Raw genomic sequence first — 25,750 nt, 5'->3', positions numbered from 1 at the left:
CCGCCCCTTACTTGGAAAGCCTGTACTGGGGGAATTCCAGTCGCAATGCAACAGACATGTCCACGTCCAAATTTAGCAGTAAATAAATTATTAATAATGCATATATTTGTGGAGACTTGGGTCAAGTTGTATTTTACCAGTTTAAAAATGTGCAGAATTTCACAAGTTACTTCATGTTAAATATTACATAGCTCTTAATATGAAAAGAAAAATGCAATTTGTTACAAATGCAATTATGCCATCTAGTGGCAGAAAAATGACTTCAACACATCATTATCACACTCGTTTTTTACAAGATATATTTTTAATTTTAACTAAATTGTATGAATTATTATGAAATTACTGTATCAATTACTAAAATATATAGCCATATTTATATTAGTTTGAATTTTTTTCCACTTTTATTTTAACAAGAGTATGAAGATTTAGAAAAAAACTAAATTTTATTGTACATTTAGATCAGATATAAAAACTTGAGATTAATTGTGAGTTATCTATTGAAGTCATGCAATTATATATGATTACAAATTTTAATACCTATATGCATACTTATAATTAACGTGCCAAAATAGAAAAAAAAACTTTATTACACAATTGACTTTTGCCAAGATTTAGCCAAAACACAAACACAAAATTACAACACAAAAAATACTGGCATAGAAAAACACTTCTTTGCAAAAAGGAAGCAACATGCATGCTGTGAATCATTTTACCAGATTGTCTTGTGATGGCTTTAAGACAACTAAAGACATAAAAACAAATGTGAGCATGCTTTCTACAAATATACAAAATCCCTCACCCACATTAAACAGAAAAAAAAGACTAATAATCATTTTAAATAAATGAAAAGTGTCATACCCTCCAGGGGCCAGATATTGAGTAGGACAAGTCGTTCTCATGTTAATAATTCCCTAGGTCCTGCCCAGACAATTTAGAAATAGGTTTCACTAATTAGGAAACAATCCTGAGCTTTCACTTGCATAAATTACACACAATTGTGTTGTCATTCACCCGCATCAACAATAAAACAATATTAACAGCAAAGCAGACATGACAAAATTGGCACTTGTTGGTCTTGCCTGAATGAAGATGAGATACAAAGTCCTTAAAAAGAGGTTTGACTGTGATAGTAAAAAGGCAATCTTAAAAGATGTAATTCCCCCCACAGGTCCAGCACAATGCAGTATATCTTAATGCAGAAAATACAGGCTGCCCTACACAGGAAAAAAAAAAGCTTGCAAAAATGTGCTCTGTGCTTGTTCTATTAAGACCAACACTAAACAATTGAATTGTAAAATCTAACCTCCCCCAAACCCATGTTATAAAATCTAAAATACTAATGTATTGTGTAATTTTAAAAAAGAAGAAGAAGAGAACCACCTTGTCTGCCATTTGGGCCTATTAAAAATTAAGGGGAGGAGCAAACATATCAACCAATTAAAAACGCTCAATTGCCAGAAGTACAAAGCAGAGAAAGGCTGATTTAAAAAAAAATGGCCCAACTTCAGTACAACGTGGAAGGACATGCCATTTACTTTATACAGTTGTTTTGTGGTGTATAAATGTTTGTCAATTCTAAAAAGCTCCCTGGCCATACGGGTGTTATAAAAAAAAAAAACCTGATGGCTTCCCCTTCTGCAGTGCAGGCCCTCTTCCAGCTTTTGAGAGGTTTTAATGCCCATGTGGTAACCGATGATTCTGAGGTTCTGCTCAGCTGCTGTCCAGAAGTTACAGAAGAGCTGGATGGTTTGATCCCAGCTCGAGTTGAACAAACTCGTGGGCTGGAGAAAATATTTGAAGGGCGTGTCAGTCCCCGGAGTCCTTATTGTCAGAGTGGGGCGTGTACTTCAATCGAAAAGTGCCTGTGAAATGAACAGCAGAGACATTTGATCACGAATCCGGACATTACAGTTCGCACCCATGTTTGGAGAGTGAAACATCACCAGAAGTCCATCCGGCCCAGGGGACTTACCTTGCTGTGATGAGTCCATGGGTGGTTGTTTGCAGTCTTCTGCTCTGTGCCCATGGCCGCCGCAGTTGTAACAAGAAAGGTTGCCCGCTACTCGCTTCTGGACCCCGTTTCCCACAATTCCATGGGACTGGTAGAAGCTAAAGCCCTTTTGCTGGTCATGTGACCCCGGGCTCTGGCAGGACAAGGGGGGCGGTGCCATCATGAAGTAGGAAAAGGGCGCGCTACCGTTGCTCGCGGCGCTGGACGAGGCCATGAGGGGACTGAGATGGAGCAGGGGGCCCAGAGTGAAGACGGAGCTGGCCGAGAACGGCTGCATGTACGCCGGAGCGTACGCGGGCAAGGTCCCGTAGGCGCCGCAGTTGCCTCGACATCCGCACGAGCTGCAAACGCACATGGAATGGGCGTGGCCTTGACTTAGATCCAGCGAAGTGGCAGAGGAGGCGGAGAGGCTTGTTTGCTGAGGGTAGTATATTTTGCCCGGCACTGCGGCAATAGGCACGGCGGCGGTTGCCATGGAGACAAAGACACTTGCGCCACTGGAGCTGGCAGATTGTGAGAGGGACTTTGAGGATTGGCAGGAGGTGGCAAAAGTGGAAAAGGAGGACACAGGTGGGTACGAGTAGTATGTGGACGGAGACGAGGATGAGAGGTGAAAGTGGAGAGGAGGTTGGGACACGTGGTGGAGGCTGTTTGAGGTGGAGGTCAAAGCGCAACTGGTCTCAACCATCAGACCTAGAGCAGAACCCGGAAGACCGAGACAGCCTTCCGAGTCAAGGAGGGAGGACGAGACGTCCGATTTCAGTTTGAGCCTGGGGAGCAGGTTCTCCAGCCTCATGCCCATGCCCACACCCAGCCCAGGACCGAAACCTGCGCTGGTACCGCGCGGGCCCGAGGCCGGCGCTTTAGTCCTGTCCTCCACACACAGGTGGGGCGGCCTCGGCTTTCGTGGGGAAGACAGGACACGTGCCTGGTTTGAGAGCGGGCTTTGAGGGTAGCTGCCTTGCGGGTGGTAGTGGGAGAGCGTGAAGGGGAGGTGGGAGGAGCAGGACGCAATGGCGGGGGCGGAAATATCCGTTTGGACGGGGAGGACCTGCGCCGTGGGGCGGCTGGGGCCTGCCGGGCAGCCGGAGTTCAGGATGAAAATGCACGAGCGCTCCTTCTCTTGACCGCCTCCTACTGCTTCGGGACCTGACACACCTGAAAGACAGACCAAATGAGGACCACCGCCAAAATGTCCCACTTGTGCATCTTCCAGTGAGGCGACTTACGCCTGTAAATGTCTCTGCTCCGGTCATGAGTGGAGTCGCAGCAAAGGGGGGTTCGGGGGGAACACGAAGAGCTGGAGTAGCCTGAGGACGAGCTGCTGTCTGTGTGGATGGGGTGATGGTGCAGCACAGTGTCCACCTCCACTCGCAGCTCTGCTGAGTTCAGCAACACACTTGTGACTACTTGCAAAAGTATTAGCCCCCCCTAGAACCTTTTGCCACATTTCAGGCTTCAAACATAAAGATATCAAATTAATTTGATCTCTTACTAACTTTTAATTATTAACCCTAATCCTACCCAACTCTTCAGGCGTATTTTTGTAGTTTAGCGTGTTTGTGAGTTTAAGAGATGTGCTACGCCTCGCAGCACATCTTGCAATTTGGTGACCAATAGTATTTGAGACTACCTAAAACCAGGTCTATCTAGTGGCGCAGGCAGACAAGATTCGGCGCGCCACAGTCATTTATTTGGGACAATCCCGCTGAACCATTGTAGGAATCAATTCATCAAACAAATTATTCGCATTATCATCTTAATAGCGCCTCCTTGACCTCGTCACTATTACGGGGGTGACGTGCATAATCGTCATTAAGCACAGCTTACATGTGCAAAAGGGAGTAGGAAGAAGTAAAAAAAAAAAGAGTCCTACCCCCTTACAAAAGAAAAAACAAACAAACACAAACTTACACATAAACAGCTGCACTTATACGTGCATAGATATGCCAACAGTATTGTACATTTAATTGAGAAGCAAACCTTTTTACAGATATATAAATCAGCACAAAGGCTTACCCATACATTTTTAATTGCACTCAATTTGTACTGACTTATACCTGATTTAAATATTGTTGTTGCACTTTTGTTTTTATACATCATTTTAAACACAACCAGTGATTCACACCTTTTCAGGTTAATTCCAAAATGATTCCACAAATTTACATCTATAATTGTAACACACCTTGCTTAACATTTGTTAGTCAGTTGGCTGCACTGAGAGAAAAGGGGGTGAATCATTTTGCATTCTACTTTTCAATTATTATATATAAAAATAAGAAGTTAAGATATAATATGAATTTCATTCCACGTCACGATGTGTCCCAATTGGTGTTGATTCTTCACAAAAAATGAATTTGATATCTTCATGTTTGAAGCCTGAAAAGGCCAAAAAGTTCTAGGGGTGCTAATAATTTTGCAAAGCATTCACACTCTCATCTGACCAAGAGCCGACAGCGGATAAAACTCCTGAAAGGACAAAATATTCTCATTGCTGTTCATTTATGACAAAGGTTGGCATCGAGGGCCGGAGTCCTGCAGGTTTTGCATGTTGCCCTTCTCCAACACAGCTGATATATGATCCGCTTATCATCAGCTTGTGTTGGAAGTGAGAAACCTCCAAAACCTGCAGGACTCCGGCCCTGGAGGACCAAGATTGCCCACGTCTGATTTATTACATTTGTTACATTTAAATGCTTACTGTTGTTGTTGTTTTTAACGTTGAACGTGCCTTTTTTTCAGAGCCAACCACTCTTGTTACCTGCAGTGGAGTTGTGGGTGGAGGGTCCCATATGACTGGAAGGCGTCACTCTTGCGATACCACTACAGGTCCGTTTCTCCATCTCCCTGCTGGTCAAGACAAAATACAGTACACAATAACACAAATGAATCACGGACGATTGCGCTTTTTCCAAGGCTGAGCAATCAAACGCTGAATCATCAGCCAATTGTACGACCTTTCCTTAACCATGAACAGAGCAAGAAATCAATAGTCTTGTTTTGTGCCATCTTGCTCTTTATCAAACACACTTGAGTGAAAACGACCTCATTTGAGGAGAAAATGTGCTGCGCGTGCCTAAAACCAACCAGCAGAGGGCGGCATCAATACACGCAGCAAGCTGAGCTGCATCCTGGCTGCTCTATCTGCAAATCTGCTGTATGGAAAAGCACTGCAGGAACTTTCCATTTTCATTGTCTTGTTTAAGCGCGCACACATACACGAATGCCGACCAAATGGAAACATGGTGAAAATGGAAAACATGATTAAATGATAAGATCAGGTATCTGTGTGCGCGCGTGTGTGTCCATGTGCGTCCATTAATTTATGACCGTGCTCGTCTGAGTGGCAATTTATGCACAGAGACACATTTGGTTGCATGGGTAATTGTTTTTGCATTTCTTTCCCTTGATTATCTATAAGTATATCTTATCTGTCGAGTTGAGCAATTCTACTTGTCCCAGTGTGCTGGGAGCTCAACATGTCGCTTCTGCTAAGTCTTCAGAGTATTAGTAATGTAAAACATTGATACGGCTTGTTTGGATGAAAAACAGAAACAAAGTAAGCAACTTTATAAGACAGTTTGAATAGAATGAATTGTAAAAATCTGTGATGTGCAAAATGAATGAATATAATGAGTATAAGAAATAGAAGAATAAGTTAACTAGTATTACAGGGATATGTAAAAGACATTACACTAAACTAGTAGAAAAATGAAAATAATATTAAAACTCTAGTAGCCCCTTCAGAACCGCATTTTTTCTGCTGGGCAAAATTTCTTTTTTCTTTCTTTCTGACTTTGACTCGTTTCCCACATAAGAACATGAGGGGGGGGGGGGTTGTTTGGGGGGGGGGTGTTTCACTCATGTGTTTAGTTGTTGTAGTGGACGCCAGGATAATATGGCTGTAATGTGTTGTAAATTTACCAAGCTTATCTGCAACATTTTTATCATGAACATCATGCAAATCAACTTGCGATTGTGACTAGTTAGTTAGGATCCAATCATGAACCAGAAGTATTGACATCATCCAAATTATGCGTTTTATTGGTTTAGAAACGCGAATATGTCATGTCCACTGGGACCATCTTCGGGTCTGAAGGGGTTAAATAATGTGATCTTAAGAGCACTAGAAATTTAATTACCCACTATATTTTGTAGAAATTATATAAATATTATTAATAATATGGAAGTAGCTGCAGCTATTCTTTTTTTTTAATTTGCTGATCGTCGTAACTTTTTTTTTTAGGGGGGGTTACTGTCACATGTTGAAAGTAGCGCTGTCAAACAATACATTTTTTACAATCAGATTAATCACATCTTAGAATTTTGATTAATCATAATTAATCACTTAATTAAAAAGGCTTTTTTAATTGACATTTTTTTGCCCGCCAAATTTGAAGAGCAGCTGTTATGTGCTAATTCTTTCTACATTTAATGTCATCCTCCTCTTTTTCTAATCAGTTAATTACTTGTATAATTTAATATGGGGAAAAATGAATGTCATACGCAACCATTTATTAAATTCTTTAATGCATGCAGTTGTGTTTATTGTTCAAACACAACCTGTGCTACCTTTAACGTAACCATCCGCTGTCAAGCTAAAAGATTAGGGGTGGGAATCTTTGAATGTCTCACGATTCGATTCTGATTTTTGGGCCTGCAATTCGATTCGATTCAGTTTGATTCGATTTTTTTTCAAAATGATTTTGATTGACAATGATTTTTGGTTCAATCTATAGATGTGCAAGGAATTGTAATGATCTACTCCAGTCTGACTCGCTAATGCTAGTGCTCGCGGCACTTTTATCACTCAAAAGAATGGCTGAAAAAAAAAAACTTTTATTAGAATAACTTGATCGTGACTTTTTCCTTCTACCCTCTAATGTGGCTACAACTTAACAGTAGTATTAGACCGCGTGTACACTGCCCCTCAGTGGCCAAACCACACAATACAACATGAACAGCGCTCCAAATAAAGGCACACACAGACAAAGGCAAATAAAATCAATTTTGGGACATTTAAAAATCGATTCTGAATCGTACTAAATGAGAATCGCGATTCTTATTAGAAACATTTTTTGGGCACAGCCCTATAAAAGGTCATCTGCGCTCAAAATTGATAGTGTGATTAATCTTCATTAATATATGACTAATACGATTTTTGTGTGTGATTCATCTACGGCAGGGGTGTCAAACGTATGGCACGTGGGTCGCTGGCCTGCAAATAGCGAAAATCTGTGTATAACTGACGGCAATTGTTTTTAAGTTATGATTTTACCGGTCTTGGTAACACAGTTTCCTCCATGTGGCCTTTGAGCTAATATGAGTTTGACACCCCTGATCTATGAGTTAACACTTTAACTTTGTCAGCACTAGTTCGGAGTAAGTTGTGAGCAGTTCAAATCAAGGATTCTCAAACCTACCTTTTTTATACAGCAGAACAACAAATAATATACAGTAATAAATGTCCTTTTTTTATGACGACTGCAACTTACTCTGCTGACTTCTGTAACTCCAGCTGAGTCTTGAGTTTCTTCTTGGCTCCCTGGGTTAAGTCGTACTTGTTTAAGTCATCTTCCGTCAGTGCTAAAAACTGCATAGAAAAGAGAGACCTCTTACTTCTTTTACGTAAACGCAAGTGGTATCTCGAGTCTGCACCCACCTCTTCCATTGTCAGCTGTTTGAAAACCGGATAATATTTATGCAGGCGAAGCTTGCGCAGCCAGTCCAAGATGCCGTTCTGCTCTGGCGTGTTCACCTGGGACTGCGATGGAGACTGTGCGTGGGGCTGGGGGCGGGACTGCGGAAGTGAATATGAAAGGGGCGAATGCTGAGTTTGGGTCTGCAGTTGCAGTGGGTGAAACGAGGACTGCTGGGGCTCGGAATACGCGTGCGGATGAAGTAAAGGGCACGGTTGGCTTTGGTGGTGCGGCTGGGAGGAAGCGTCGCCTCTGCCGGCAAGGAAGCCCTGCGTGGGCAAGGCTGGCACGGTGGGAGGGAGGGCGGACAGCTGCGGGGAGTGTTGTGGAGAAGGATGTGAGGGGGGGAGGTGAGGGGGGGAGCGGCTCAGGGCAGAATTGTGAGTGCTGACAACAGGCTGGACACTTGCCACTCTGTACACCGCCCTGAAAGAGGAAACGCTGTCAGAGGGCAAAAATGCTGCGCATTGCACTGATGAGTGATGACGACATTTTACCTGCTGGCTCCTCTGTACTGCATCAAACAGCCTGCTGCGCTTGCTGAGTGACAGATGACAATGGAAACATGGCATTATATTATATTTCCGTTATTCTTCCTATTTATATTTCATTTGGGTTATTAAGATAAAGTCATATAAAAAGTCGCTAAAGCAATTCATGACAATTGGGCCAGGTTGAGCATTGAAAATGACTATATTATACTATATTTTGAGTATACTCTGTTGGCCAAGTGTCGATTTGCATCTTTATTGTCAAAAGAGCCATTTTAGGCCAAATAAACATTTAAACATTGTGATGAACGAAACGGTGTGTTAGTGTTAGTCTAATGTACTGAGCTCGGCCCAAGAGCTCATTGGAGCTGCACCATAACAGAAAAATATGCAGCATCCAATTCGTTTTCTTCTACCTTTTGTAGTCTGTTTATGGATTTTCCCCCCATACTTTCATACATGTTTGAGACTTTTCTGCCTTTCTGTCAAATTTCTGACATTTTTGGCAATTTTATGGAGATATTATGGTATTTTTATGCCTCCCTTACTTTTTTGGACATTTTATTGCTGACATTTTATTCTGCCTGGCATCGATTTTCTGATATTTTTGGCAATTTTGCGGACATTTTACATGGGGTTTCTTCTTTTGTTTTTGGACATTTTACAGTTTCTATCATCTATCATTTTCTATTCTGCCTTTTTTCTTCTTCTTCTTTTTAAATCAATGTTCTGACTTTTTTTTCTCTTTTTTGTTGGTGACAATTCCAAAGACATTTTATGGTAATTTTCCTTTTGTGGTCACTTTTTGGAAATGTATGTATTTATTTAATTTATTTATATTATCTACCTTTCGTCCGTTTTTTTTTCTGACCACTTAAACATTTTGACACAGAATTTTTTTTAATACCTGTTTTTAATTATTATTATTTTTTTAATTGAATCATTAATTGATTTAAAGAATAATTTATCTTAAAAAAAATAACTGCAATAAATATATAAAATCGTACTTTCTTCACCCTTTTTTGATCCACAGAGAGCCACAGGAGAGGGACTAAAGAGCCACATGTGGCTCCAGAGCCACAGGTTGCAGACCCCTGAGCTAGATTATGCACCTTGGATTGAATATTATCAAGATTAGCGGCCTTGCTCGGACGTAGAACAAAAGATCTGTTGAAAATTGCGACTGTAAATACTACGCCGGTTAGGGAACGACAATACACAGTGCAATTACACAACGCTGATTACTGACACTGACACTTCATTCGCTGTGGTTTGACTCACAGACAGACACACGCGCGAGCGCGAACAGACACACACATGCGCACTGTACTGGAGGTTAAAAATACGCAGAAATGAAGTCACATTCATAGAATCAAGCTCAAGCACTCACACTCAGACACACACGAGGTCGCCACACTCAGCGTCCCAACACAAACATACCACAATGAATTCCCACACCAGACTAAAATAGACGCTGTCCTCTCCCTCTAACACCTTCAAAACACAAACACAAATTCTCCTGCAGTATCACCACCACCTCCTCAACGGTATTAACACACATGACCTTATCCTTTTCATTTTACACTCATCTCTCTCACCACTAACACTGCATAAACAGATGGGAAATATTCCATCTGGTATCACTTTCGCCACATCTAAAAGTAGGTGCCACATGTTTTGCATCCATTCTCCAGACTTGACTGTGATTGTGGCAAAAGAAAGAAAAGACTCACTATGGTTGGAGGTGAATGGGCAGGTTGGAATGACAGGAGCTGTGGGAGGGGAGGAAGGTATGTTGGGGAGGGGGGAAGACAGAGGAGAAAGGCAGGGTGAGAGAGGCCTGGTGGAGGTGAAGAAGAGTTGAACGCTCTGGTGCTGGAGGACGTGGCTGGGCAACACTGTCAGACATCTGGGTGCAGGTGGAGAGAGCAGACAGTTACATGAAGAACACATACAGCTCGGCTTGAAAGTTCACATACTCTTGATGTATGTAAACTGGCCGATATGTTGTTTTTTTCAGGGCCGATATCCATTAATTGTAGTCGAGGCCAATAGCCGAGAATTCAAGCTGATATTCATTTTTGGTAAAAGAGAAAATAAATAAAAATAAAAATAATTTTTTTGAAAAGCCATTATCTACGCAAGCGTATTGAATTCACTTGAAAAAAAAAGTCCTGTTTTTCTGACAAATTTTTTGGGGGGAGCGTTGTTTTTTTGAATATTTGTTTCCGTTTTTTTGAATATTTTTTTTCCGTTTAAAAAAAAAATGTTCCAGTTTTTCTGAATAATTTTTCCTCCTGTTTTTCTGAATAATTTTTTTTCAGCCTGTTTTTCTGAATATTTTTTGACAGAAAAAAAAATTCAGTAAAACTGAAAAAAATATTCAGAAAAACAGAAAATAAAAAATAAAATACTCAAAAAAACTAAGCAACCCAAAAAGTTTTGTTTTTTTCAAGTGAATGCAATACGCTTCCGTAATTATCCATGTTTGTTAAAAATTAAAAAAATTAATCAAATTTTCAACACTTTGAAGGCTTTTCTTTGAATTTTAAATATATCAAGAATAGACAGCTTTGTTTAAAAATGATACAAAATTGCAGGGAGTTTCCCGGGTCATCGCCATGTGTTGAATTAAATTAAGCAGGTAAAAGGCCACCTACTCTCTGTAGACACAGATCTGTTCTCTACTGTAGATAAAGTTTTCTAAAAAATTCAACATAATTTCTTTATTTTAACAATTTTTTTTAATTTAAAAAAATAAAAAAGTGTGGGGAGTTCCAACCCAGTGCCAGCATCATCTTTTATAAAGTAAAGTTGAATTTAAATGAATCCAAAAATGAAAATGTACCTGTATCTCACTGAGCGACAAATGCATGTGAATGTAGCTAATTTTTGGGTTTTCGCCAGAGATCATAAAAAGTTTCAAAAGATCTTCGCAGACAGTGAAAGATTGTCTGAACATATCCAAAGTTTCTTTGCAACAAGTAAAAACTGTCTGAACATCTTACAAATTCTGGTGAAACCCCAAATTCGCTACATTCGCAAGCATTCATCGCTCAGTGAGATGACAACTTTATCAGCCTTCCGATTTGTAAAAAGGCAGATGTTGATATTTGTCAAAATGTCAAAATTGGCACCAATAATCGGTCTATCCCTAATGTGCATTTATGACCACAGCTATAAATGTACAAAAGCTAAATGTCGCTTAATGATACAAAAATGCTGTGAATCATCACAAGAATTCACATGAACGTCTTGACTCATATCATTTTTTCAACCTGAAAATATCAAAACAATTGCCATTGCATTTTGGATTTGATGGGCGTTAAGCCTTTTTTTATTTGTATAGACACTGAATCTACAGACTGGGTTTGCATTTTGGCACGTCTGTTCTTGCTCTTCTCGTGTGGGTTCCCTCCAAGGCACTTGAAACTAAATGGTGTTCAGTGTGAATGTTAAGTTAAATTATTGTCTGTATTTATAATTTTAAGGACACTCTGTTTTCAATTGAAAACAGATACAAACCTATACATCATTTGGTTGTTTATTTACATAACAAGAGCTTTTCAATTTGGCGGCATAGTGAATTGGTTAGCAAATCCGCCTCGATGTTCTCAGGGTAGGGTTCGAATACAGGGTCCAGCCCTGTTGTGTGGATTGGGCATGTTATCCCCGGGCTTTCTCCATGTACTCCGGTTTCCTCCATCATTTTGGTTGGTTCATTGAAAGCGCTAAAATAAGTGTGAATGGTTTGTCAATGTTTTCCCTGTGATTGGAGACACACTTTTCAGTTTAGGTTTTGCATGGGATTGTTTGATGTTGTGTGCCAGCCCTGCGAGTGACTGAAGAAGCCACCAGATATTTGTGAAGATGAATACTAAAATGGTGTGATTTAGCAAATATGATTGATATAAAATGATAGCAGTCAAATTAAAAAACACAAATTAAACTTAATGACATTTGTTCAGGACAGTCACGACTCTTGGTGCTACTGAGCTCTGGTCAAGAGTGGTTGACAAAATCAAAACAGACAAAACTTTCTCTGCCATTTGAGTTGTCAATCATCAAGGTTGGATATTGAGTTTGCTGTTCCTGACATTATTCTATGTCTCTTATGTTGTCAAAGTGTGAGATTTATGCCTCAATATCCAAACTAGAAGTCAGATATCATCCTCCGTATAGGGCAGAAAGACTTTACGAAACTAACCTGGCATTTGACTCACTAGTCTGAGGTAAGATCTTCTCCATTCGCTCATCGGGGAATGCCTGTGACAACTGAGGGAGGAAAATTCATATGACATGAAAAATTAAGTATGAACTATGAAATCATAAGAACATGACTGATATCAACCATACTTCATTCAAATTTTAAAATAACATCAACATCTTTCAAATAAGATGAATGAAGCAACAGATTGACTGTGGAACAACATGACCTCACCTGTGAAAGTAGCTCGGTCACCTCCTGTTGACTTCGGACAACTGATGATACAAATCCATCAGACCAGCTGACCTGATGTGTTAGGATTAACAAAAAATATTTGTATTAGGCATCATTTATCAAATAATGTTTGAGCAGAAGTGTGAAAGTGGAAGTCAACCTTAAACATTTCTAGACAATAATATGTTATATATAATGTGACCACACTCGTCTAAACCACACATTCCGATTAATATTACATTTGTGGAATATAAGTTATGCAGCGGTTTGTATTCATCTCAGGGGGCGGCCATTTTGCCACTTGCTGTCGACTTGAGATGACATCATAGTTGCTCAGGGCTCAGGCAACGACCAATGACAGCTCACCTGTTTTCTGAAGCTGAGCTGTGATTGGTTGTTACCTGAGCAACTGTGATGTCACTTTCAGTCGACAGCAAGTGGCAAAATGGCGGCCTTCTATTGATAAAAAGTGCTCAATTTTGCTGCCTAACTCCTATTCCGCTAATGCAACATTAACTAAAATACCGTATTTAGACTAGTGGGGCTGCATAGAATATATCAAGACATTTTTGGGGGGTTGACTTCCCCTTTAATTTGTGTGTTTACTCACCTCAAACATATAACCACTTTTGTCTTCAAACGTATGCGTCACTCCTCGCAATGCAACTCTCTCAATTGCCACTATAAAAACAATTAACACACAAAATGGAATCATGTCTGACCAAGCAAGAGGAGTGCTCTGAAATCAAGACAATATTTTGTAAAATTGTGTTAAATTAGCATGAATCTCCCATTGTTTCATGTATGCTTATCCTCAGCCCTTGAGGCATTTTTTCATAATTTAATAGTTCCCAATTTAAAATAGACGTCACAACATGTCTGCATAGCTCTATACATAAGAGTCAACAATTGTAAGCGTATTTACAAATCATATTTATTGCCATGGTGGAATAAGCTAGTTTTACGGGTGGATCAGTTTATTTCCGTGAGCTAGTACTCGTGCCTACACTGTCACGTGAGAATGTGGAATATGGACCCAAATGCAGAGAAGACACGACAGTTGGGAAACAAAACAGAGAGTCTTTATATACAGAAATACAAACAGAGATAAGGGCTAGATTCAGATGGCCTTGAAGAAAACACTTGACTGAGAACGAGATCTGGGCTGGACGCATGGGAGGAACCTTGAACACATGGAAGAAAAGCTTGCAATGAAGAGTAGGGTCGAGTAATATGTGCAGGGGCGGGTTAGAGTAGGTTTGGGTATTTTGCACGTTGCAATTAAAAATGGCATGAACACAGACAATTTGAGTCGCTGCCAATCGAAGCGGCTCCTCTCATTCCCTTAAAAAAAAAAGAAAGGCAGCCCCTCTTCAAGAAATTGATTTGCCATGGAAGACAGCTGTGCCGTCTTTGTGTATGTTTTTACCAATTATCTTTAAACATTTTGAATGTATTGATTAATCTATGATTTTACTTAAAGTATTGACGAACGTAAATGGCATTCACGCTTCCATCAGTCTGCTTCTTTACCCGGATGCATACCTCAGGTGAAGCGGCAGGTCAGGGCTTCTTCACATTTGTTTCATGTCAATACATATGGGGTGAACATGATTTGAACTGGCAGGTTTGTTTTCATAGATGGGCGTGATTGCAAAATAACCTCTACATATGAAAGGAGTCACATTGGACTCCGTCTTAAGGCAATGTGAAACCATTTCAGGCATGCAGGGACAAGCAGCTGGAGAAAAGAGGACATGAACAGAGAAGACAGAAGTGTAGGAGAAAGTAAAGAGCATTGGAAAGTCCCTTGATGCGCACCTTGCGGTATGTTTGATGGGTCGAAACCGTAAATGACTAAAGATGTGTTTGGTGGGTAGAAGAAACTGTAAAGGACCGATCATAGTCACAGGCACATTCACACGCACACTACCCAACTCATATGTCACTATGGACGTGTTGTACGTATGCACTGTATGTATGACTGCAGTAAGAGTTTTACCGCATCCTGTAAAAGTGGCCAAAAGAGGAGGTACGATATTTTATTTCCAAGAATTAGCTACCATTCAGATGTTTTCCTGATCCTGTGTTTGGATTAATTTGTCAATGTACTTGTTGAATAGACACACATTAAAGACACTGCAGTTTATTCTGCCGAGCATGACACACAAGCCCCATACACAAAAAATGGTAGGGTTTGGCATATAAACTTAATTACACGTATGTGTATCATATCATGTGCCGCCAATTCTCCACATGTGTCTGTGTTCATGTTGTGCGTTTTATGCTGATGACAGCTATGCAATGTGACCACGATGAGGTAATGCGAGATAGTCGAGTATTGTGTTTCAGGACGGAGGCAGGGAGCCAGACAGATTGGTCTGACTCTAGACTCGGGTAAGTCTAACGGCCTTTTAATGTGATTCCGACATGAGCCACTGGATCATCACAGGCTGATTGGTTTTTTGAATGCTTGATAGGAAGATAAGCTAAATTAATCAAAACACTTACAATTGCTGAAGTACTACATACCCACATTGTAGAATGAGTTTTGGTAATCCCAAAAACTAAAACGCTGGTTAGCAACAGTATAAGAAGAGTTCTTTTGAGATAAGAGCCACAATTAACAAAGATCAACATGCCATTAATTGTGTGCAGAATCCTGTCAATTACTGTTAGCGTTCAACATAATCAACTAAGCCAGTGGTGGGATTTTTAACAGGATGCAATTAATATACGTTATATTGGCATGCCTGTATAAATAAAGCATCCATCAATTCATTCTCTGATCCGGGAGAGAATCTGATGGAGTAAAAAAAAGTTTCAGTGTGCAAAATATTTGGGGACGATAAGGGCTCGTGGGCTTCATACTTTAATCTGGCCCAACAAGCATTTACATGATCAAGTCCAGTAATACTGTTATTAATAATCAATAATTGGATAATTTATTTATGGCAACAAATGACCTGCTCTTACACGGCAACCGAGAAAATCTCTTTTTATATAACATGACCTGTTTTTTTTTTAATGATGATGATGATTATGATTATTGTTATTTTTAAACACCCATCATATTCTGGGTAAATGCCAAAGCTGAAAGGTATCCAGAGAGATACAGCCAATTATTGTTAGCAAGCAGCTTCTGATAACCAGCATACCCAAAGGTTCATCAAAGTCAAGTTGCCAAAGGGGCAAGAGAATATTTGCGGCAATGCATGATACTTGGAGTATTTTGGCAAAAATGTGTTATATGTGTAAATAGAAATGTATATGTTTAAAAGTGCAAAAAAAATTTTTTTTCAAAATGCACGACGCAGGTAAGATGTCTCCTTTAAAAACTAAATAATGAAACTGGTACGGCAAAGGTACCCTTAATGAAATTTATTGTAAAAGATTTTGAGGCAACCGCTGCAATTCAATGGTTTTTGTAACTCTCATAAATTTAGATCAGGGCTCTTCAGAATAGTTAGTTCTAAGCCATTTTTGGATATTTGTAGATGTATGTTTTGGGTGATTATCCCGTTGGAGGAACTATGACCTGCAGCTGAGACTATGTTGTCTGATGCTGGGCACATTTCACTCCAGAATCCCTTAATAGAGTTACAGTTCCGTCGCACCCTGCACAAATTCAAGACACTCTCTGCCGCAAGTAGCATAGCATAACCAAGCCTCTTCCATGCTTCGTAATGGGTACGATTTTCTTTTCTTAGTATGACTCATAATAAACATTGAGGTGATGTAACTTGTCAAATAGCTCCTGTTTTTGGCTTCTCCCCATCTGTTCAAAGGACATTCTCCCTGAAACTTTTTTGTCAATAAGCATTTAAGCAAATTCCATTCTTGTCAGTTCAAGTTATCTTAGTGACCATTATGCTTAACTCATTCCCTGCCATTGACGGCTATAGACGTCAAAAATTCATTTGAACTATTTCTATTAGTTTCACTTTTTTTTCACTTTTGTTAACAAGAGTATGAAAACCTAGAATTTTTTATTTAGAACAGATATAAAAATGTTGATTAATCGTGAGTTAACTATTGGAAGTCATGCGTTTAATTACAATAAAAAAATAATAATCGTCTGACACCCCTAATTTTTAATAATCTTTTCTTCTTTCTTTATTAGGGGCATCACGCGATTAAAATTTTTAATTGTAATTAATCACATGACTTCACTAGTTAACTCACGATTAATCACAAATGTTATATATGTTCTAAATGTACAGTAAAAAAAAATCTTGGTTTTGATACTCATACTGTTAACAAAAGTGGAAACAAATGTGAAACATGCAACAAAACAACAAAAATAGTTCAAATGAATTTTTGACGTCTATAGCCGTCAATGGCAGTGAATGAGTTAATGTAATAGCACCAACAATTTTGCCTATGTGTAACAATACAGTACAGTGTAGCCAAACTATTTCTACCGAGACCGATTTAGCAGGCCAAGTGTTGTTATATGCATGAACATAAAAATAAAAAAAATTAATCAATCAATGAATAAAATACCCTAGTACAGTATAATACGAGTCAGTCAATAAAGTTGTATTGTGGAGATGTTGAACTGAAGTTGCAATCATGAAGTGAAATGAATCCCTGAGTGACATATAACACTGCAATGCCTGAGGCTGCATTCTTTAAGCTTAATTCTGTTCAGTGCGACTGGCATGCTGCATCTTGCCCAACGGGGTTTGACTGAGTGCACAGCATGACACACACGTTTCATACTCATATGCACCGGTTGGAGGTTCAGTCATTCACCATTATCAAGCTGATGATGACAGTGAAAGGCTATTTATAGAATATGATACAGTATGTAAAGAGGTGTCAGGGTGTCAATCATATCAATCCATGACAACTTATCCAGAGGCTCACCTGTTCCTCTTTTCCCCTGGTGAGTGGTAGGCGGTGCCGCAGCGTCGTAGCCCTGCCCAGCAGTTTTAGGAGGAGGATGGTGAGGAGGAGGTGCGAGGTCGAGGTGAGGAGGGTAGGCTTCTTGGCTGACCGCTTGAGCTCCTCTCCCAATTTTCACCTCTGGTCCAAGTGCTGGGGCTGTACCGGTCTCTCTGGTTTGGTTCTGGAAAGCATGAGGGAGAGACCATTCAAAAAGAGAGACACTTGGCCCTACAGTAGAGCAATAGTTAACACAAGTTATTTTTAATTAGCACACTGCAGTAAGAATTCTGAAATTTTATCAGTCTCCAGTCCAACCCTTGACTGACAGCCTACATCCATCCATCCATCCATCCATCCATCCATCATCTACCGCTTATCCGGGGTCAGGTCGCGGGGGCAGCAGCTTTAGCAGGGAAGCCCAGACTTCCCTCTGCCCAGCCACTTCAGCCAGCTCCTCCGACGGGATCCCAAGGTGTTCCCAGGCCAGCCGAGAGACACAGTCTCTCCAGCGTGTCCTGGGTCGTCCCCGGAGCCTCCCGCCGGTGGGACATGCCCGAAACACCTCTCCAGGGAGGCGTCTAGGAGGCATCCGAAGCAGATGCCCGAGCCACCTCAACTGGTTCCTCTCAACGCGGAGGAGTAGCGGCTCGACAGTGAGTCCCTCCCGGATAACCGAGCTTCTCACCCTAACAGCATACACTGTATGCTATATGGCAATTATGAATAAAAAACAAACAATACTAACAGGAATTTATGATATACTGTACAGTATAATGGGCAGCAGCAAATATAATGGCACACTGTCTTTACAAGAACCTTGAATTCAAGAAGAAAAAGAAAAAAAAGAATCTCCATTATAAAAATCTCATGTTTTTCCAATTGTTTTCCTGCGATGGTTTGTCATAGATGCATGGCCAAACCATACAAAATGACTCCCATGTACTGCGTGCAGTGCATATTGAGCCAAGCCTGCATTAAACATGCTATTGGGACAGTCTCATCCACATCACATGGGTTGGGCTTTCTCTCTTGCTCTCATAACACAAACAACGGAAGACACATGTTTTTTATTATGGACACAGGCAACCTATTTAAAACACATTACTTTAGCTAAGTTTAATGTGAATAAATTGTGTCTTCTAAACATTGACTCATGCTCTGTCCCCGTTTTACCCCGGTTTTGTGGACGGATTCGTAGCTTATGCTGGGGCTAAGGTCAAAACTTAAAAGACCCCTCCAGCCTTTCATAACAACATCAAGCCTGCTGCAGTAGGGAAAAAGCAGTGTAACAACCATTTGAATGGTTTACTCTCAGGCTACGCAAAGAGACCCAGAGGGAGAGACAGCATTTCCAACTTACTGGGGATTCACTTGAGACGCGCACACACTGAACCAAACCACAGAGGGTTGATTTCAGCAACGAGAAATGTGCTGAGCTGCAGTAAGCAGGAGCCAAGGGCAACAAAACACTAAATACAAATGCTCTACTCTGAGCGGGGTACTTTCCCTTCACTGTTCACTCATGTTTAAACGTTTTTGAGAAAGATGTGGAAGATCAGGAGGAAGAAAATGTCCAGGATTTAAATCCTGATTTAAATCTATGGAGGGCAATCCAGAATCAGAAACGGGCCTCTTCCAAATGTGGTTAAAAATCCAAAGCATATCGGATATCTCCCTAAGCAACTGCAGTGTAAACGGACAGATTGGATGTACCCCGACAATGTGAGCTCAACCTCATCAAAATATGCCGATAGCACACCCGCTTCTACCCACTTTAAAGGAGAGTTTGCTGTCAAAAACAAAACAAAAAAACACACACACACAAAAAACAACAACACTATTTGCCATGTATGTTATGCCTCTACTATTATTTAATTAGAATTATTATTTTAAAAGACATGAATAGCCGTTTCCTTGGCTAGATTATCTACCTCTGGTAAGAAATAAAAGTTAAAAAGAAGGAAAGAGAGAGAGAGAGTGAGCGAGAGAGAGAGAGAGAGAGCGAGAGAGAGAGAGAAAGAGAGAGAGAGAGAGAAAAAAAAGTGTCACAACACAACACTCCATCATGAATAAGTCATGCTAGCAAAGTAGCATTCCTGGCTAAAAACCGCACGTTCTTAAAGTGCATGACTCGTGCACCTTCATCTTGAGTCAGTGAAAGGCTTGGCTTTGGTCAGAGACTCCATGGGGAAGAGAGAGGAGGGGCAACATTCAAATCTTGCTAGTAGTTTGAAAACTACAGCAAACTCCCCTCTGAAATCGGAACAACAAAAAGCATTGGTCTATATATACTACATTAGCGGTGTGTCGGCCATTAAAAGAAATAATGAAGCAAAATCATTTCTGTAATGGAGTCACATGCCTCTGGATTAGCAGATCGGGGTGGTGGTCCCGGAAACAGTGGACCAGGTCTACACCCTCGGCAGGGTCCTCGAGGGTGCATGGGTGTTCGCCCAACCAGTCTACATGTACTTTGTGGACTGGGAGAAGGCATTCAACCGTGTCCCTCTGGGAGTCCTGTGGGGGGAGTCCTGCTTCGGGAGTACGGGGTACCAAGCCTCCTGATACAGGCTCTTCGGTCCCTGTACGACAGGTGTCAGAGTTTGGTTCATATTGCCGGCAGTAAGTCGGATTTGTTTCCAGTGAGGGTTGGACTCCGCCAAGGTTGTCCTTTGTCACCGATTCTGTTCATAACTTTTATGGACAGAATTTCTAGGCGCAGCCGAGGCGTTCAGGGGGTCCGGTTTGGTGGCCTCAACATTGTGTCTCTACTTTTTGCGGATGGTGTGGTGCTGTTGGCTTCTTCAAGCCGTGATCTCCAACTCTCACTGGAGCGGTTCGCAGCCGAGCGTGAGGCGGTTGGGATGAAGATCAGCACGTCCAAATCTGAGACCATGGTCCTCAGTCGGAAAAGGGTGGAGTGACCTCTCCAGGTCGGGCATTTTTTATTTGTTTAATTTTCTGTTTTACTGCAAATGAATATCTGCTTGGAATATCGATTCTCGGTCTCCTTGACTACTAATAATCATATCAGCCTTAAAAAAAACATATTAGTCTATCACTAATTTATATGGTGCTTTTCTATCGTTCAAAAGCGCTATACATATGATAAGAGTAAAAAGGGAGTTGGTCATGGTCAGACCACGGAGATGGAATGCCTTACACCGCAATGTAATTGTAGGCAAGTCTACAGAAGTTTGCAGAACGTGCATTGTATCCCTTTCAGACGGAATTTTAGTGCTACAGCACAGATGAACTGCATAAATTGTTTTCTCTACCCTAAAAGAACATTAACTTTGCAAATGACATTCTCATATACATTAGCATTAGGTCACATCCTTCCTTCCTTTCCTCAGTCTCTCCTTTGGTCTCTTGAGGTCTCCCTACTTTGTTGGAATTTAGATGTTTCTGGGGTTGGTGAAAGACTCTGGTTGGTAACCCGGTAGTAGGTAATGTCTGGTCGGTGCTGGATTTCACTTTCCTTTCATTTCTTTGATCCTTCCTCGGGTCTCCTGACAACCTCACGACTCGCTGGATTCTGAAGTAATCGGTTTAGGTGAACGGTATGGGATTTTTAATAGGTTTTAGGTGAACTAATGAGTACACACTCACACGCACGCACACATGCACACACACACACACGTACACACACACACCCACACAAATTACTCACCCACATACAAAATAAAAAATAAAAATAAATAAAAAAGAGCAATGATGATGACATGTCAAATCGGTAAAATTACCGAATGAACAATACTGAGCTCTAGCATTAGGTCACATATTGAGGTCACATGCCAGAGTAAGAAAGACGATCAAGTGTCAGATGAATTTGACCATCGGATCTGGAAACAGCTGGTAGATGTTAACAATCTGACTTCCCATTCTGCATCGCAGTCAATCAGTGGACCCAGTGTTAAATATACACATTTTTTTACTGACTTCTTGTGACTGTACTCCATCCTTAACCCTATATGAGTATTAATGAAACTTGCTGATGCTCAACATCCTACCTTGTGCCAACAGGTGCAGGGTGAATGACAGGGTTGAGCAGCAGACACAGGCAAGGAGGCAGCACTTGTGTCAGGCAGCGAGCAGCCAGAGGGAGACAAAGAGGCCGCCGGGCCAGGTAAGGACACACTTTGCTGGGCATAGTGGTGATGCAGCTGAGTGTAAGACAGAGCCACTTGATGGCCACATGGGCCTGCTTCTTGACCCTCAACGCCCGCACCTCCATAGCTCACCTAAAATATCCAAAATATACATTACATGAGATGAATGAAAAAACGTGTCTACTTTTGCAAAGTTCTCCGTTGCTTTTTTGAAAAATCGAATGAGCAGAGAAGCTTTTCTATCGATCTATCCGAACATCTATGTCATATGATGCCAAGGGCAGTGTTGAACAATTTATTTTTATGTAAGATTCATGAAGTGCCTCGCAAGCCAAGCGTACAGTATTTCTTGCAGGACTACATTGTTATGTGAGGTTCAATACCACTTTTTTTTAAGGCCCATATCAGTACAAGTAGTCAACTCTTGTGTAGTAACCAATACCAAGTAGTGATACTACAAGTATTTTTGAAACTTTTAATGGCCTTGGCTTTTCCTATTCTTCTGATTTATTATTCCAATCCTGATCGTAAAACAGCCACAATATGGTCGGCCGCCGCTCTGAGCACCAATAACTTGAGATAAGGCCCATACTCGCCAATCCCTATTAAAATCGTATGTAGTACAAACTGGAAACAGTTTGATGGATTATTTCTATTTCCATTATTTCAAACATGTCTCACCAAATATCAGAAGATTGTTCAACCTTAGAGCTAAGCTCTTTTATGCTGCTCGATTAGGAAGAAAATATTAATCATGATTAATTTGGTAATAAGTGAAATCTCGATTAGGAGGACGATTTGGTTTTTGGTTCAAAACAAGAAAATGTTTAAACGTAAAAAAATATTAAGACAAATACATTTCTTTGAAACACTATAATAATGCAAGTTTCCTCTGGAGCAAACAAGAGTGATTAAATTAGTTATTTTAAATTTTAAAAAAAAGGTACAAATATATACATTTAAACAACTCACAATCAGTATTAATAATCTTTTATTTGTGTCCACATTTATGCCATCCATCCATCCATCTTCTTCCACCTGACGATTATGCCAATTTTGTAATTGTGGAGTGTCATAATTGAAATTGTAATTTAATTTTGATTAATTGCACGGCTCTATTAGAGCGTCAACTACCGTTGCCATGACATGCCTAATTCGTACATTTTATCATGATTAGTTTCAGCTGCATGTTAGCTCTGTGCTCGCATCCATGTACTCCAGCTACCTCCCACATTTCAAACTCATGGATCTTATCATATCTTAACTTAAAACTCTGAATTGTTCAAAGGTGTGTGAGTGCGGATGATTGTCTGTTAGAAGTCCTGCAATTGGCTGGTTATACTGTATGGGTGTATACCACCTCTAGCCAAAAATAAGCTAATGAGGACAAAAAGTTTGGAGCGATGGGTGGATTTCGGCTAAATCAACTCGCTATACAGCCACAAATCATCTCAATTTAATAAGAAAATGCCCAATCCTTCCACTATTAGATTACCTAAAAGAAACGATTTATCTACCTTACCTTTGCTTTTGCAAACATCACAAAAACCTTCCTGCTGTCAGTCAAGGAAGCAGCTTTCACCTACACATATATAATTTACACAACCTAGGTCTGCTTGCTAACAGGTGGGCTGTCATTGATTTTGACAAACCTGTAATTTAGCATTTTAGACAGCTCATGCATTTCTACCAATTGGTTTCATAAACTTTAGTTACAATTTCCAAATGTCCATCCCTTTATGAAACAAAATTGGGACATAATTAAAAACTGATATTATTCACTCAGTTACTATAGTTTCATCTGTAACATGTGCAGTGAATGGGGGAGAGGACGCTACACTGCACGCATGCTGGTCTCTAGTTGGCTGCAAGGCTGCTAAGTATGAGCTGTGCTGTTTGGCAATGAAAGGCATGATCGACGTATGCCGATCACGTACTTTTACACAGAAATCGCACTCAATTGATTGGAGGGCCACTAGTACTCAGGATTTTGAGAAAGAAAATGGCTTTTGCATGGGAACCATGAAGTTTTGCTATTTGTACGAACTGTTTCAATAAATGTACTTACTGTTTTATCAATTTCAATTCTGTGTTGGAGCCTGTACCAGCTGTCTACAGGCTACACTCTGAACTGGTCGCCAGCCAATCGCAGGGCATACTTAAGACAAAAAAACATGCACACTCACAATCACACCTATAGACAATATAGAGTGATAAATTAACCTACCATGCATGTTTTTTGGAATGTGAGTGGAAACCGTAGAAAACCCACGCAAGCACGGAGAAAACATGCAAACTCCACACAGGAAGGCCGGATCCCAAATTCAAACCCAACGACCTCTGCACTGAGGCATGTACACTAGTACAGTATTCCAAAACTGTTTAATCAACACCAACCGCAGCATTAGGTGTACCTGAACTATCTACAAAAACTGCATCAAAATAAAATGGATTTACAAAGATAACATCTCACTAGATTTACAGATAATTTACTTAAAAAAATTCCATCTGTTTTTTATCTTATCTATACATTCCATGAGTGAACTGTAGCTTTGTTACTTTGACAATCATTCCGTAGACTAGAGACATGTGGCCCGCAGATGCACACTTGGCCCTCACCTGCAAGACATCCTGGATCTGGCCGAGTTGCTGCATCAGAACCCGTTTCTGGTGGAAGCTGAAAGCCGGGTGGTTGGATGCCATGGTAAAAAGCAACAGAAATTGCTCCTCGGCCCTTCCGTCGTTTAAGGCCAGCCCGTAGTTGTTGATCACCGTATCTATATGCGTCAACGTTTGGTACAGAACCCCCGCCGCCTCCCGGTTGTCTGAGCCAAGCAAGGCGAGGGACACCAGCAGCTTACTCCGCACCACCTCGTCCGTGATGTTGGTGAGCCCAGATAAATCGGTGGGGTTGTTGGCTTTGATCTCTGCATCCCGGAGCGAATGGTAGTCCTTACGCGCCAAGTCCTCCACGCAGGAGCCGAGGAAGCGAAGCTCGATGGGGACACAGAGGTCCAGCAGGCCACACAGGAATTCGGCTCTCTGGGCAGATGTGAGGGAAGAGAACCAGAGGTACACTTCTTCCCTTTGGACATGGGTCCGACTCTCCACCATACTCACACATCCACTGACAGTTCGTCTGAAGCTTAAAAAGAAAAAGAAAAAAGGAATGTATTTTCAAGTGAGAATTTCTCAAACAAAGCGGGGCGCAGTCAGAAGAACTGTGACAGCTGAGTTCTCTTCTCGTGATCGTGACACACTTCGATGGTTTCTCTCCAGAAAAATAAAAAGAAGAAGAAAAAAAAACTCCTCGTCGTTCCACTTCAAGTATTCTACTTTGTGTTCAGGACAACCCTCCGCCTGGTCCCCCTCCGCCGGTCGGACCGCAACTCCACTGACAGCCGAAGAAACTGCCCTCAAGCTTGCCTTCCGAACAGTCACCGCCTTCTTTTGCCATTCAAGAAGTCACATTCAACCATCCTGATATCAGCCATGTTATCAACAGTGGCTCCAAGATTGTGCCGAAGATAACGTTTGTCTATCAACTGTTGCCAAAAGTTCAGAAAACAACGCTAACTTGTGACGTAACCGTGGGGGAAAGTAATTTATCGAAGGACCACAAAGTACGCCCCACTGTAAGAATTTGTGTGTATGTTGTTGTCGCTGTCTTCATCCTGTCGTGGCTCGAGATATGTTGAAGAAAATAACAGCTGGCTATAACATTATCCAACGCTGGATGCAAGAAACGCCCACTTCTTAAAAACTTCCACTTTGATTGGCTAATAGTTCTGTCTACAATCATTTGCGCTTTCTTGATTGGTTCAGTGCTCAGCGGAAAAGATCAGCTTTCTCAGGCACTCACGCGCAACAGTAAAGTAAGAACTTTAAAAAAAAAAAAAAAAAAAAAATGGGGGCAACTTTGGTTAATTTGTGTGTTTTATCGAGAACATTTTAGATCCATAAATGTACATTTCTAAACTTGAAACTCTTATTCAAATTATTTTTGATTGAAACTGAAAATTATTTCAAGTCTCTTAAATTTGTAACGAACAAGAAATGTCATTTGATAATTAATATCCATGCAGAACTATAAAAAAATTAAA

General features: G+C 40.7%; 1 protein-coding gene across 2 annotated transcripts; it reads right to left on the bottom strand.

Annotated features, from left to right (window-relative positions):
- Positions 1–584: 584 nt before the first annotated feature.
- Positions 585–25,535, bottom strand: zcchc14 (zinc finger, CCHC domain containing 14). 2 transcript variants are annotated; one of them, XM_086074864.1, is made up of 14 exons: positions 24,267–25,535; positions 21,549–21,779; positions 17,515–17,716; positions 13,253–13,323; positions 12,643–12,714; positions 12,409–12,476; positions 9,935–10,110; positions 8,208–8,250; positions 7,674–8,136; positions 7,507–7,604; positions 4,773–4,861; positions 3,241–3,393; positions 1,973–3,169; positions 585–1,862 (listed from the first exon to the last, which is right to left on the bottom strand). In XM_086074864.1, the coding sequence occupies exons 1-14, from the start codon at positions 24,759–24,761 to the stop codon at positions 1,807–1,809; spliced, it is 3,414 nt and encodes a 1,137-aa protein (XP_085930990.1). In that variant the 5' UTR covers positions 24,762–25,535; the 3' UTR covers positions 585–1,806. The 2 variants fall into 2 exon arrangements, with proteins under 2 accessions (XP_085930990.1, XP_085930989.1); XM_086074863.1 differs by having other exon boundaries at positions 3,241–3,390; positions 7,507–8,136.
- Between the last annotated feature and the right edge of the window lie 215 nt (positions 25,536–25,750).

The sequence above is a fragment of the Leptonotus elevatus genome, chromosome 4 (genome assembly GCF_054856555.1).
Source record: "Leptonotus elevatus isolate MCC_2025b chromosome 4, RoL_Lele_1.0, whole genome shotgun sequence".
Lineage (NCBI taxonomy): Eukaryota > Metazoa > Chordata > Actinopteri > Syngnathiformes > Syngnathidae > Leptonotus > Leptonotus elevatus.
This window is presented reverse-complemented; position numbering and strand designations above follow the sequence as displayed.